At 32.6% G+C, this 14,613-nt stretch overlaps 2 protein-coding genes across 3 annotated transcripts; one reads left to right on the top strand and one right to left on the bottom strand.

Moving 5' to 3' along the window:
• Positions 1–3,315: 3,315 nt before the first annotated feature.
• LOC100811871 (protein DETOXIFICATION 41) lies at positions 3,316–6,405 on the top strand. Its single transcript, XM_003545107.5, has 8 exons — positions 3,316–3,678; positions 4,096–4,640; positions 5,081–5,167; positions 5,258–5,314; positions 5,392–5,630; positions 5,715–5,833; positions 5,917–6,003; positions 6,101–6,405. Exons 1-8 carry the CDS (start codon positions 3,370–3,372, stop codon positions 6,173–6,175), a joined length of 1,518 nt encoding a protein of 505 aa, XP_003545155.1. The 5' UTR covers positions 3,316–3,369; the 3' UTR covers positions 6,176–6,405.
• A 1,340-nt stretch (positions 6,406–7,745) lies between these two features.
• LOC100798561 (polyamine oxidase 2) lies at positions 7,746–12,120 on the bottom strand. Of its 2 annotated transcripts, none has more exons than XM_003545291.5 (10): positions 11,739–12,120; positions 10,993–11,108; positions 10,811–10,899; positions 10,596–10,709; positions 10,337–10,424; positions 10,105–10,190; positions 9,909–10,011; positions 9,390–9,487; positions 8,867–9,296; positions 7,746–8,642 (listed from the first exon to the last, which is right to left on the bottom strand). In XM_003545291.5, the coding sequence occupies exons 1-10, from the start codon at positions 11,776–11,778 to the stop codon at positions 8,337–8,339; spliced, it is 1,470 nt and encodes a 489-aa protein (XP_003545339.1). In that variant the 5' UTR covers positions 11,779–12,120; the 3' UTR covers positions 7,746–8,336. The 2 variants fall into 2 exon arrangements, with proteins under 2 accessions (XP_003545339.1, XP_006595763.1); XM_006595700.4 differs by lacking the exon at positions 7,746–8,642 and adding an exon at positions 8,751–8,786 and having other exon boundaries at positions 11,739–12,104.
• Between the last annotated feature and the right edge of the window lie 2,493 nt (positions 12,121–14,613).

Genomic DNA, 14,613 nt, shown 5'->3' with positions numbered 1-14,613 from the left:
CCGCTATTTGCTGTCTCCAACATCGCCCATGATTTTTTTTTTGCCACCTCCTCCTTCTTCTACCGTGAGATAGAGAGTACGAGAGAGTGAGAGAACAACTTCTCCATTGTCAATTTAATGGTCAGGTCAATCTGATTAGTGGCATCCTTTTGTTAGCATGTTGTATCCTTTCCAGATTTGAATTACTTCCAATCATCCCTCGACATCCACCACCATGCATCGCCTCCAGAGGAAATTTTTGGTGGAGGAACCCACCGTTTCAGAAAACCCCATCTCGCTGAATTTGTCCTTTAAAAAAAGCTGTGGAGGTAGATTGACCAACGAGACACCATGAATTAGATCCAATTTAAAGCATTTTTTTTTTGTTGGTTTGTTTCAAAGAGAGATACTAGATTGTAGATCGGTCCCAAGTAGGCTTGATAAACTTTGTTTTTCTTTTAGAAAATGATAATAATAACAAGAACAAGCATTGTGCGGTGCGTTTTGGGGACACTTAAAAATGCTTGGTCCTTTTAAGATTGAAGGCACCAAGGCTACATTATGAACATGCGAAAACTGTTTGTGGGTGAAGGGGGTCAGCGAGTGAGTGTAGTGGCAAGAAAACAAAAATGTAGTCGTCAGAAATCGTTTTTGACTGTGGCGAATTGTGGTTGGTGGGGGATTTGGTGTGAGATGATCTGCAATGCTAAGTTTAATCTAACGGTCAAGATTCATGGTCCATACTCAACCTCCTATCAAGTGGTCCACCCTAGAATTTACCATCATCCTAACTTGAAAAAATATAATGAAGTATTCAAAATTGGAATACAAGATCAAATAGTCAATTCAACAACGACAATTGGAAGGAATACTGAAACACATGGATGATGGTAATTATAATAGTGTGATTTGAATTCATCTCCAATTTTAAACATTATTTCTTCGGCAGAAGTAGTTTATGTTCAAGTCTTGATTTGAGATTAAGCTTAATTTTTTGTAATATGCACAGCTTAATAATTATTTTACCTTACGAAGAACTTCCCGATATAGAATGTAGATATTCTATACAAATAATTATATATTTGACTAGGGATCAATTTACTAAACGAGTAAGATTTCTATGTTTTCTCTATTTCTTATGAAATGCGAATCATGAATCGTGTGATAATATCACGGTGATCGAGCATGTAACATCTTAGAAAGTGAATACAAGTAATCCTATGGTGAAGATTTACTTATATTTTGAAAACTGTATTTTACATTAATTCAAGTTGATTGATGAAATATTAAATATTTTTTAAATTATATAAAATTTTGTATCTCTTTGAACTTTTTCGAAATAACTTAAATATTGTTTTATAATTTTTTTTTATATTATCATCCATGATGAATGAATTATTATATATGCTCTATTTGTTAAATTTTTTAAAATAATTATTTTAAAAGTTATACATAGATTTTTTTATTGGTTAATAGTATAAAATTTTAACTCTCACAAAACACCATGCACGAAAATTAAACTCATGAACAATATAAATATACTTTTTTATCTGAAATAAACGAGGGAAAATATCTCTTATTTGAGAAAAAAAATTTAAAAATATTTTTGTTACTACTATGTCATAAGTTAATATCTTGGAAGTTTAAAGAATATTAACTTGTTAAAATAATTCAATATTTTTTTTGTCTGTAATGTGTTAGCCAGTATTAACACAATTAATTTGTTTTTGGTAATAACAATGCTTAGATATGGCAAGAAAACTCATACTTGTAGGTATCCGTTCGAATTCGTTTCGACTTTGACGGGTAATACCTGAGTTGACCTGGTATAGGTTCGGGTTTGGATTTTTCCCGATAATCAAAAGTCAGATACGGGTATGGGTATGAGGTTACTAGACTCGTCCCGACCCCAAACCCGAACTCGCCCTGCCACTTAAAATCTTTAAATTTTTTTGCATAATTTAATCAAAAGGCATAAAATTTTTATTACTAGTTAATTTTATTTTAGAATTTTTACATAATTTAATATTATTTTTTTAACTATTTTTGTAGACACATGCGCTATAATAAATTTATTAATATATAAGTAGTTAAAACAAATGTTTAACAATTAACTTTTTTTTTCTAAAATCAAACTTTTAATATTTTTTTTATAAAAAAAAATATTTTTTTAATTTAAATCGTGTATGGGACAGGGTCGGGGATACCGGATAGGTACAGGAATGAGAAAATAAATTTAAACCCGATATCGAATACGAATATGAAGATATATTGAGAAGTTAGAATAAGAGATTGAGAGACAATACTCATAACCATCCCACTCTCCATTGCAATGTCTAACAATGCTTACACATGCACAAGCAATGACTCAGCTCAGGTAACATTCATACATTCTATTAACATGTTGGCGTCACAAGCATTATTATAATACACCCAATTTTTCCTATTAAATGAAAAAGACGACGTACCGTATGCCCCTCCAATTAAACACAACCGACATGGAGAAAATGATGATGGTTGATTGCCTACGAAAGGTGACAATTCGTGAAAACAATGATGATATATGCTTGCTAAAAGAGAAATACCAATAAAATGTTTACACATTATTTATTATTAACTGAACATTATATAAATTGTAAAGAGTTTAATAAATATATATTGTTAAGTTGAAAGTTTTTGCAGCATTGTTGCTTGCACTTCTTGTGCAACAATTCTGACCTTATTTATACATTATCAATCAATTGAAAATATACAGTTTATTATAGATGATGATTTTAAAATTTAACAAATTTATTATAAATAATGATTTATTAGACAATGGTGTAAAAAACTTTTATATTTTACTAAAAACATGTTTTTTTAAAATGTATGATGCTATTATTCACGTTTCTCATTTTTTAACAGTCGGTTGAAGACTTTTAGTTTAGCTGCTTCACACTACCAAGGCCATTCCTTCCCCACTTTGAACAATTCACATTTTTATTATTTTTTGCAGTACCCATATTTTTCAAGTGACAGCCTACTAATCATTCAAAGGTGTAAAAAATTGAATTTTTATTGCTATCCAGCAACCACTTTTTTGTTTTTTTTTTTGTACAAAATATATAGATACCATATGTGACATGCCTATAATAAATTAATAACTGAAGGCTGATAAAATAAAAGGTTAATAACTGAAGGTAGTTTTATCTACTTGTCTCTACGTCAAGAAGCACGTGAACACAACTGAAAGGTGCCAACAAAACATGTTGGAAGGTTAGCTACATAATCTTCGGTGGAGCAAATATTCCACTTGTGCACATGCATGCATATATAATTGGTTATTTGCAATGCCTCATTCCATGCACTGAAACTAGTTGCGACACTTGTATTGCAGTGCACATAATAACCATGAGCTCTTTGGAGCACCAACCTTTACTACCCAGGCTTGATTCACACTCACACATTCAAAACTTGTCATCAGATGCCATTGAAGAATTCTTGGAACATAGGCCTATTGCATTGAGATGGTGGTCAAAGCTTATTGTGTGGGAGTCAAGGCTTCTCTGGCTCCTCTCTGGGGCTTCTATTGTTGTGTCCATTTTCAATTATATGCTAAGTTTTGTGACCTTGATGTTCACTGGACATTTGGGGTCTCTAGAGCTTGCTGGAGCATCCGTAGCCAGTGTTGGTATTCAGGGTCTAGCTTATGGTATTATGGTATGCCTCTTTATCTGCGCCACTTAACACACACTTTTGAATACATTTTCTATTAGATAAAACTTAAATGCGGTTCCGTAAGTGCTTTTAGTGTTGTTCTTTTTCTATTAGATAAAATTTAAATGCAGTTCCATAAGTACTTTTAGTGTTGTTCTCTAATAGAATTAAAGTTTCACTTAAGTAATCTGCATTGGTGATCTAGATCCATTTTTTTTCTACATATAGTTAACTTATATGGAAATTATAAAATTTGACAAGTCGCACTTACCATTTAACTGACTCTTCTTATTTAATGAGTTTCACTTATAACTGTGTAGTTTTCAATAAATTTCAATCAAATAACATAGAATATATTAAAAGAAGTGTCTCATTTTCAATTATGTGCATATTTCTGACGATTTCATTTTGCTTAAATAGCTGGGGATGGCAAGTGCGGTGCAAACTGTGTGTGGACAAGCATATGGGGCAAAAAAGCATGGAGCAATGAGCATCATATTGCAAAGAGCAATCATCTTACACATTGGAGCAGCAGTGATTCTCTCATTTCTCTATTGGTTCTCTGGGGATTTTCTTAAGGCCATAGGACAGTCAGATAGCATAGCCGAGCGAGGCCAAGTGTTTGCACGCGGAATTATTCTTCAACTCTATGCATTTGCAATAAGCTGTCCAATGCAGAGGTTCCTCCAAGCACAGAACATTGTGAATCCTCTTGCATATATGTCAGTTGGGGTGTTCCTTGTTCACATTCTCCTCAGTTGGCTAGTTATATATGTTTTGGGTTATGGCCTTCAAGGGGCAGCCCTTACTCTCAGCTTTTCTTGGTGGCTTCTTGTCTTGTTTAATGGTCTCTACATCATATTTAGTCCAAGATGCAAGGAAACCTGGGCAGGCTTCAGTGTTAAGGCTTTCAAAGGAATTTGGCCTTATTTCAAGCTCACAGTAGCTTCTGCTGTGATGTTATGGTATGACTATATGTCGATGTCCCCATAATTTTCTCTACATGCATGCATACATAAATGAGTTTAATTTCTTTGTGAAACACAGTTAAAAAATCAGAAATCAAGGAAGATATAACTTTTAAGTAATGATTATTATATAAGTCAACAAACTTTTCACACATAATTTGTAATTGAATGACAATGTAAAAACATCTTAACCAGTAAGTGCATGACTATTTAGTACATATTTATTTGGATTTCAATTGAGTGAGCTCAAAAGTACTTGTGATCCCAAATCATTAAAACCTTCATTCTTCATTTTGTGCATTGGAAATCGTAAATGTGCATCTCAAAATTACTTTTCCAACTTTTATCCAAACATACCCTACATAAGTATACACATCACACCACATTATTATTTACATCAATTAGTTCTACTAATCTAAAAATGTATCTTAATGTAGTTTGGAGGTATGGTACAATCAGGGGCTGGTGCTTTTATCAGGGCTGCTCTCCAATCCCACAATCTCACTGGACTCTATTTCCATTTGGTATGTTAAAATTTTGTCTTGGAATAATTTTTCTTGTTATGTGCCAACGTGTTGCCTAACCATAATATCTTTATCCTAATGTGCTTTCAGTATGAATTACTTGAACTGGGACATGCAATTTATGTTAGGCCTTAGTACAGCAGCCAGGTTTGCAACAAAACAATGTGTTTTACATTCAAAAAACTTTCTCAAAAGCATGCTAATGGTAGTTTCCATGATTGCAGTGTCCGAGTCAGCAACGAATTAGGAGCATCACATCCAAGAGTAGCAAAATTTTCTGTCTTCGTAGTGAATGGAACCAGCATCCTCATTAGTGTGGTTTTCTGCACAATTATCTTGATATTCCGGGTTTCTTTGAGCAAACTTTTCACTTCTGACTCTGACGTCATTGATGCTGTGTCTAATTTGACTCCCTTGCTTGCTATTTCTGTTTTCTTTAATGGCATTCAACCTATATTATCAGGTAATAAAGCTATAAAAAGTACACTAGAATAAGCACCAACTTTGGTTTATCACACTTTTGTTAATTTTTCTTGGAAAATTTCAGGGGTGGCAATTGGAAGTGGATGGCAAGCATTAGTGGCTTATGTAAACTTGGCTTCTTACTACGTTGTTGGTCTTACTGTTGGATGTGTTCTTGGCTTCAAAACTTCTCTAGGAGTTGCTGTAAGTTTGGAACATTTCTGTCACTAATTTTTAAGTTTGTAACTGATTAGTTTCATGCAATGCATTTTGTGGTATTTTTTTAGGGAATTTGGTGGGGAATGATCCTTGGAGTTCTTATACAAACAGTAACTCTAATAATTCTGACTGCCAGAACAAATTGGCAAGCAGAGGTATCAACACTCTACATTAGAAGTTCTTATACATGTTACATTACATGAATTTTTTGTCACATGTGAAGTGCTGAACCAACTCTTAATGCCTTTGTAGGTTGAAAAAGCTGTTGTTCGCATCAATAAATCCGCTGAAAATGACACCTTAGATCAACTGGTTGCTGACACTTAGAGGCATTCGTGTTTTTTCTTCAGGCTTGGTTGAAATGCATTTTAGCTGCACAGGAATCTTGCTTTGGACTAAAGGAATGTTGTTGATGGGTTTCTTCACCCTATTTAATTTTATGTTTTGTTCACAATTTTGAGAATCTAATAATGAAACCCAACTTTCACTGCCAGCATAAATATTTGATATATTATTGCGTGGTTGGATATGTGTTTATACAATTTATTATATCTAAACATGACTTTGCAGTAATATGATTTTTGTTTTGATAATAGATATTAGAAAATTAATTTTGACACACAATGTTATTTGAAAATTTGTAATCAAAATTGATTTGGAACGTAATTACCAAAATTTCTTGAGTCTGACTAAGGATATACATGTAACAAATAACATGACAAGGATGTACATGAACAAATAACACAACTCTTAGTTTTGACAAAAAAGGCTTCATTTCATAACTTCAATGAGACTTGACTCTAAAACTTATAATTCATGTTTCTAATATAATACCAAACATCATGATCAATGAAAAAACTATTTGATTCATTTTATCCTCAAACGACATGTTAAATGTGGATTCAAACACACATTAGTCGTAATTATTTACAAAATTTTGGATTTTATTTCTAATGTAATGAGTATCAACCGTAAATTTGTATTTTTTAAATAAATTTTAGTTAATAATTAAAAGAATGTGTTATTAACACTAATCTAATTAAAAAAAAAAGTAAGAAATTAAAAGTAATATTTTTGTGAAAAAATAATTTGCTCATAACACTATTTTACTATGATTTTTAATAGAAAAAATTATTTTTATTTATGAAGTTATTTTTTTTTAGTATTGGTCGCATCAAGAGAGCTGCAGAAAATGAGACGTCGGATAGATCAACTGGCAGTCAACGCAAGAGGAATCGAGAAATAATAGTAATACACTGTAACAACATTTTTTGAACACACTCTTGTACTCTTTTAAACAAACTATTTATTATCATTAACTGAAATTTATTCAAATTTATAAAATTTTGCGATGTCAAACTTTATTTGACAAGTCTTACGATTTTATAATTTTTAATAAATTTTAACCTATAAAATATATATTAAAAATGTGTTAAAAAGTGTTATTACTTACTAGTATTCCTTTTATCTTGTATTTTTTAGGCATGGTTTAAAAAGCATTCTAGCTGCCGATTAATCTTGTATTAGGCATAATGCAGAATAAAATGAAAATGCACGGTTGAGAAAATAATGTACAAGTAATTCCTTTCTGCTTATGCCCTGTATAAAATGAGTGAAATGAATTGTAATGTTAGTTAAATTAGCCTACCATACCAACCAAATCCATGCATTCAAATTGAAATGCCCAAAAAAGTAATTAAAAATTGGAGATAAGTTAGATGATAAAATGGCATTATTATTGGCTAAATCCGATCATCAATTAAACTAAAATTCCTTAAACCCATTTTATGTTAGTTTTACTATCTCTAATTATCTTTCTTTTTCAAATATACATCAAATTCATTAAACAGCAACAGAATCAGAGTATATCACCAAGAATTAAACACCAAGCCAAACCTTCAACCGAGAATTGTGCCCATTGTCAACTTGTGGGCAAATTTAGTTCCTTTCCTAGGAACAAAGTTGGAAATACATTCATCAAACAATGACTGCTAATCTTATGCCCTCATAAATAACACCTAGTTCAGACCAATCTGTTACATTTCTATTAATGTTACCTACCTTTTTGGAATCACTTTCGATTGCAATGGAACTCCAATCATCGGGAGCAGCAAACTTCACACCATCGATGAGTTCCGTATGATAAATATACTGTTCTGGATGAATTGAGGCACGAACCATACATCCATGTATATATCCTACTGTCCTACCGGTCTACTTACAATGATTGTGCAAAGTTCTTCAATGATAAAATAAGTCCTAAACACGGTAGAGCTTAAACACAACAACGAAAACACCAATGCGTTACCATATTATTGGCAACTATATAACTAAATGCGAGTGCATGTCATTCCAAATTACGCATTTCTGCGTTACTAATGAGATTATTCATACTCTAGGAGTCACAGCACCTCCCAGCTACTCAAGTTCAACACAACATTTGACAACGGATGCCACCCGGAAGGGGGCTGCATAAAGCCTCCTGAGATTACAAACGAGAGATCTGGAGTGGTATCACTGAAGCATCCTCTCCCATTACCGGCGGGACCAAATCTAGCTCCCCATAACGCTCCAGGACACGCATCCTGCAGTCCTCAGCAGCCATCATTCCAGTAGAGTATGCACCATGCACAGACCCCGTATACAACATACTTGTTGCTTCCCCTGCAAAGAATAAATTATCTACAGGGACCCGTAGCCTCTCATACAGGTCATGTGGTTTCCCAACTGCATCATAGCTATAGGAACCTAGTGTATTAATATCTGTACCCCATCGAGACACAAGATACTGAATCTGCATGATTGAAACAAATTACATCTTCAAAACACCAACAACATACTAGTCACTGAAAAACAACTTATTCAATTCAACCATATAGCAATTGTCAAAGAATATATGTACCGGAACTAAACTGAGTAAAACTTAGGGGTCTGCCACCTATATAAATATGAATTGAAGCATTTACTTTTCTTGCATAGTAAAAAAGTGAAATAAACCATTAAAATTATCATGGTTACCGGTGAAGAAGTGTCTGGAAGGATCTTTTTGAGCTGCATGAAAGCAAAGCTAGCAGCTGCTTCATCAGACATTTTCTCAATGTCTTTGGCCAGCTGCCCAGCAGGCATGTAAACAAGGACAGGACGACCTGTAGCCTTGTGGAGATTAAGAAAGTAGCTGCATCCATAAGATGTCTCTGCAACTACTCCTAAGAATTCCACATTAGGCCAGAAAACATTTTTAAAGTGTAAAATTATTTTATTCTCAATCCCAACCCCAATATCAGAAATGGCAGCTTCTTTCCAGTCTGGTAGCTTTGGCTCAAATTTTATGCTCTTTGCCTTCAGCACCCCAAGAGGTACAGCAACAATAGCAGCGTCTGCAACAAATGTTTTCCCATTTTCCACTGCCACCTTTACTTCATTATATTGCCTAACTATTTTTGTTACCCTGAGAAGAGGTATTATCAGTGCCATTAAATTTAGTTAAGCAACACAACGGGGGACGCAGATTTCCAAAACCAAACTTTAAACTAATATATACCTGTGTCCCTGGCGAATATCAAGACCCTTGGCTAGGGTATTTATAACAGGCTGGTAACCCCTGACCATAAGACCGTGACCACCAGGGAGCAATACTTCCTGTATGCAGATAAACAGAGAAGAATATGTTATACATAAAAAATGTTGATGGATGCATGTAGCAATTAATAAAGTAGCAACATAATGTGACTATGATCACCATATGAAGCCACTTCTCTATCTCATATAGCATCCTTTAAATCTAATATGGCGGCACACATTACCATTTAATCTCAAACGCAAACCTATAGGGCATAACTATGAGTTTGCAACTTTACGAGCAACATTGTATTCAATTATAAGTATATACAAGAATAAAAGCAACAACGATAAATAGCTGAAAATGAAAAAGTTGCCCATTCACATCAGCCCACTACCTATCAATGATTTGTCATGCAATTCAAGTTTCAATGACATAAACTTGAAATGGATATATAGATAATAGAACCCAAACATCTCAAACTTGGTTTTGTCAAATTACCTGATCCCAACATTTCAGTGATATGGTATCAGCATCTGTAGCAAACCAACCTTCCATTCTGCATAAATACCACTGTAGCACCTTGTGGGAAAGCCCTTCCAACCTGCATCCAACAGAGAAAGTTAAATTATACATTACTTCAGCTCTAAGAAAATCAATAATGGTGATCAAAGGATTATTTTATGCCAATAATCACCTCAATTCCGGTTTTCTTTCAAAAACAATTGAAAGTGCACGGAGTATGGACATATCCTCACTGAATTCCTCTCGTACATTATTTGTCTGCATTAAAGCAGGGTCAATCTTTAGAGGTGATGTTCATAATAAGTGGAGTTGAACATTAAATTACTCAATCAGAAAAAACAATGTATTAATAAGCGAGTAATCAATCAGATAAACCAAATAACTAGAAATATTAAATTACTCGCCTCTTCTAAAATTACTCCAAATATTTTACCAATTTTTGTTACTAACTCTTGGGGAACTTGATTCCCATCCATATCAAAAAGTGCATAGCTGCAAGAAGTTGTTGAATTTCTATTAGAAAAAACTTGTATCTGATAATATATACCATTCAGTATAAGCAAAGGATAAATTGAAGCATGCACTACAGTCACCAATTAATTATGGAAGTACAGCAGAAATAGATAACTAATATCACTTAATATAAAAAAGAGATACTTTTACCTTTCCAAATCATGGTCATAAAGGACAGAATTATCCTCACTAGTACGGTAAAGAGGTAGTCCCAGCTTCCCAATCAATGGAGCCAGTGGATTCTCCTTGCAAACTCCATGCAACCTGAATCACAGTCATCCATTTTTAATACTAAAAAATGGAGAAATGCAACATTCTTGTCAACATGAAGAAAAAAAAAGGAGAACAAAGAGGGTAAGCTTTACCACGATGCACCCAGGTCAACAGGAAAGCCAAATGAGTAGTCAGTGTGAATTCGGCCACCAAGTCTTTCTCGTGATTCTAGAAGAATAACCTGACAAATAAAAGTACAATTTATACAAATAAATAAATTAACAAGTACAAAAGTATGTATGTTCAAGAGGGGAAAACAAAAAAACTTTAATACCTGAAATGAGGCATCTTGAAGAGCACGAGCAGCAGCAATCCCAGCCATGCCACCTCCAATGACAATAACAGATGGGGACCTCTCCTGCTGCTTGTCATCATTTGCACAGCAAAGGCCTACAAGGAAGCAGGAGGGGGGAATCCAAGTCAACTTTAGCAGATACAAAGAAGTAGAATCAAAACTTCTGAAAAAAAGACAATTCTAGATACACGAGCTGGCACAAGCACATTTCACTTCTAACTTTCTGTTTTTATAATTTGGAGGATGACCCAAGAGAATATTTCCCTTTACAAATCAGACACTCATCATTCTGTTCTGAACCCACTTTTGAGTGTTGCACGTACTTTTAGAGAATGATCCTCTTTGTATCTTGCATTCTGAACACATTTTTGAAACAACGGTAATCCAAACATACCCAAAGTCATCATCATCACACCTAGATTCGAAGAGATTGCAATCTAATTTTTCCAATCACTTTCAGAAGCTCGATTGTTAGACCCCACCAGCCAAACCCTAGATCTATTTCAAAGTTCAAATTACGCAAAAACGCATGCACGTGTTCACATTACTCTTTCATTCGTACTACATAACGAACTTGGTCATAATGCATCATTATTATATCGAAAAACAAAACTCCATGCACTGGTATCTACAAAACGAAATCAATTTAAACTGAAACTGTAGACACGTTGAACAAAAAAGGCATAAAAAAAAAAAACCAGCGCGGAGGAGAACAATTAAAAAACCTCTGCGTAATTGCGGATTACTCTTGAATCGGAACCCCATATTGTGACGAAAACCGGAAATTACGATTGAGATTGGTTTTAGCGTGGATCAATAACAGGGGTTGGAGGGAAAAGCGCGATTGGGGTGAAAAATGGAGGGTAAAAATTAACAAAGAAGTAATGAAGTGAAAGGGATTGAAATTGGAGAATAAACGGAGTTTCCCAAACCAGCTCATGCAGCTAATTTTTGCAGAGCCCAACCACTCTCAGCTGAATCAGAACGCGAAGGTGGGGGAGAGAGGTTGGTCGGGGTTTGGTTTCCGACAAAACTCAGACAAGGAAAACAAAATTCATTCATTCATATAATTGGGAAAGAAGATGCATTGCAGGTTAGGTTTGGTTTTTATTGTATGGGATTCGTGAATGGTGATTGCCTTGTGCCACCCAAACCGACGAGGATGCTGAAGCCACGTGTCTTACATCCCCTCTTTCTTTAAAGCCACACGCCAGTTCCGAACTCCATCCTAAGGCTTCAAAAATATCTTTCATGATTCTACAATTTTGTCATTTTAAATATTTTATTCAACATCTGGGTGCTCACGTCTTCAATTTTTTTATAACTAAAATTATTGACGTAACATTCACATAATAATCTGTGATAAATGACATCATAGTTTGATATATCAGCTATGCGTCCAACTAATTATTATGTTGACATGTTAGTGTCACCTTATTATTAATATATTACGTTAATAATTTTTATTAAAAAATTAACGGCAAAATAATGATATATTAAAATTGTTAAATTTTGAAAATACTAACATTAATGCTACGTTTTTTTATCATTCAAATTGCAATAACATTAATTTCAATGCAGTTCACCGTATAAGTAATAAAGGAGTTGCTTCTCGAAACGTCAATGGAAGACAACGCAAAAACAAAAAACTAAGGTATGTTTGATTGTGAAAAAGTTGAAAAAAAAAAAGAGAATTATTTTTAATATTTTGTGTGAATCTCACACATCTTTTTTTATTTTAATTTAAATATTTCTTTTCAATTTTCTTTTATTCTTTTCTTGTCTTTCCAACCAAACCACCCATAAATGTGGAAATTAAAGGTGGATTTAAGTCATTTAGTAAAAAACTTTTTCAATAAATTTTTCATCTTTTGAATGGTTATAAAGATATCTCAAATCTTACCGGGGAGCCAACATTCTTCCTAAAAGAATGTTTCAATAAAATTTTCACCTTTTAAAAAAGTAATTTAGTAAAAAACTAAAAAAATTATTTTGAGAAATAACATATCAAAAGTTAGTTATCCATATTTAATTACATAAATTTTAATTAAAAATGTTTTTTTAATTTATTCTTCTTTGAAATTTAATAACAAGAATAAAAAAAGTCATGAAAACTAATATTTTAATTAAATGAGGAATATTTTAAAAATAATAAAAGATAAAAATAATTAAAATTTTCTTACATTTAAGAAAAAATAATTATATATATATATATATGTGTCTTTTTATTAATTAATATACATATAATAATAAGAATATAAGAAGAAGAATGAAGGTTCATCAACAAAATTTAGAGATGTCACATTGTGAGCAAGGAGTTACCCCACAGTTCCTTGACCAATCGGCAACCAAGCCAACCACTCAAATCCATTAAATATCAAATACAGCAAAAATTACCGACATCACATTTTTTGTTTGCAGCTAGCTGAATCCCAAAGTCTACTAATGATATGTTTAGAACAGAGTTGAGAGAGAAATGAGAAAAGAAAATACATTTTTTCATTTCAGATAAATAATTTTTTAATTGGTTATCTTTTGTCAACCTTCCATTATTATTTTCAAATATTATACAATTCTCCTAAATTTATGAATAAGAGACTTGGGTCACTTTTAGTTTGTTCTTTATTTTTATTTTTCTCTTGATTAATTTTTGACGTTTAGATACGTAATTTGTAATGATTTTTATTGTAGAAGAGAATAAAATAATACTTTTTTTAAAAATGGAGGAACTAAAAAATAAATTTAAATTTGAGAGATAAAAAATAAAAGTAGTCTAAATTTAAGAAAATAAAAACATATTTAATTTTTAAAAAAAAAATAATAATATAGTTACCCATTTATTTACTTACACATTCACCATTATATTTAAATTAATTAAGGATATAAAAGTTATTTTACTACTTACATTTTCTTTCTATTATTTTTCTTTTTAATTAAGCAACAAAATTATTTTTTCTTCATCTTTTTCTCTTCTCTTTATTTTATGTTCTTTTTCTCTAAATTTTGTTTCAATCTCCAAACAGAACATTAAGGACAATTCTTCTTTTAAAAAAAAAATCATGATTCATGAACTTATCCTAAAGTTGACACTGTTTGAACAAAAAATTGGAGGGTCTACGCCTTTCGTGGGGAAAGATGATGGGGACAGATGTGATAATGCTATCAAGTGATTAGGATTGAAATGGAGAATATAATAAAAACATATGGCAGTGGGATTTGATGGCATATTGTGCACTTCAAGTACAATATAAGCAGGGAGACTTGTTAAAAAAAAATTGTAGAACGAATTTCCGGTTTTAAAATAAACTTAAACCGCTGTTTACTTTAACTATGGATTATTAATTGGATATGGATTAAGGTTTAAATTAAATGTCATATCACGAACTCAAAGATTCCAAACAGGCAAAGTGACTTGGGATATTTTGTCTACGAATGAAAAATAATGAGTGAAAAAAAGAAGAACGAAAAGATGATATTAAGATGAGTATCGAGTTTTTTTTTCATTAATCAATTTTAAATGTTAAAAATAATAATGAAAAATGTTTTAGTTATTTGCGGTTTTAGTACGAGTATCTGATGCTGAGTAAATAAATAATTCTC

Source organism: Glycine max, chromosome 14, assembly GCF_000004515.6.
Source record: "Glycine max cultivar Williams 82 chromosome 14, Glycine_max_v4.0, whole genome shotgun sequence".
Taxonomy (NCBI): domain Eukaryota; kingdom Viridiplantae; phylum Streptophyta; class Magnoliopsida; order Fabales; family Fabaceae; genus Glycine; species Glycine max.
This window is presented reverse-complemented; position numbering and strand designations above follow the sequence as displayed.

Bases quoted from the DNA above. Each gene is read 5' to 3' on its own strand.
- LOC100811871 (XM_003545107.5), top strand. From the start codon at position 3,370: ATGAGCTCTTTGGAGCACCAACCTTTACTACCCAGGCTTGATTCACAC. The intron at 5,315-5,391 runs GTTTGCAACAAA...CCATGATTGCAG, and splicing joins GGCCTTAGTACAGCAGCCAG to TGTCCGAGTCAGCAACGAAT. The intron at 5,631-5,714 runs GTAATAAAGCTA...GGAAAATTTCAG, and splicing joins CATTCAACCTATATTATCAG to GGGTGGCAATTGGAAGTGGA.
- LOC100798561 (XM_003545291.5), bottom strand. From the start codon at position 11,778: ATGGGGTTCCGATTCAAGAGTAATCCGCAATTACGCAGAG. The intron at 10,425-10,595 runs GTAAAAGTATCT...AACTTCTTGCAG, and splicing joins TATGACCATGATTTGGAAAG to CTATGCACTTTTTGATATGG. The intron at 9,297-9,389 runs GTATATATTAGT...ACCTCTTCTCAG, and splicing joins GATATTCGCCAGGGACACAG to GGTAACAAAAATAGTTAGGC.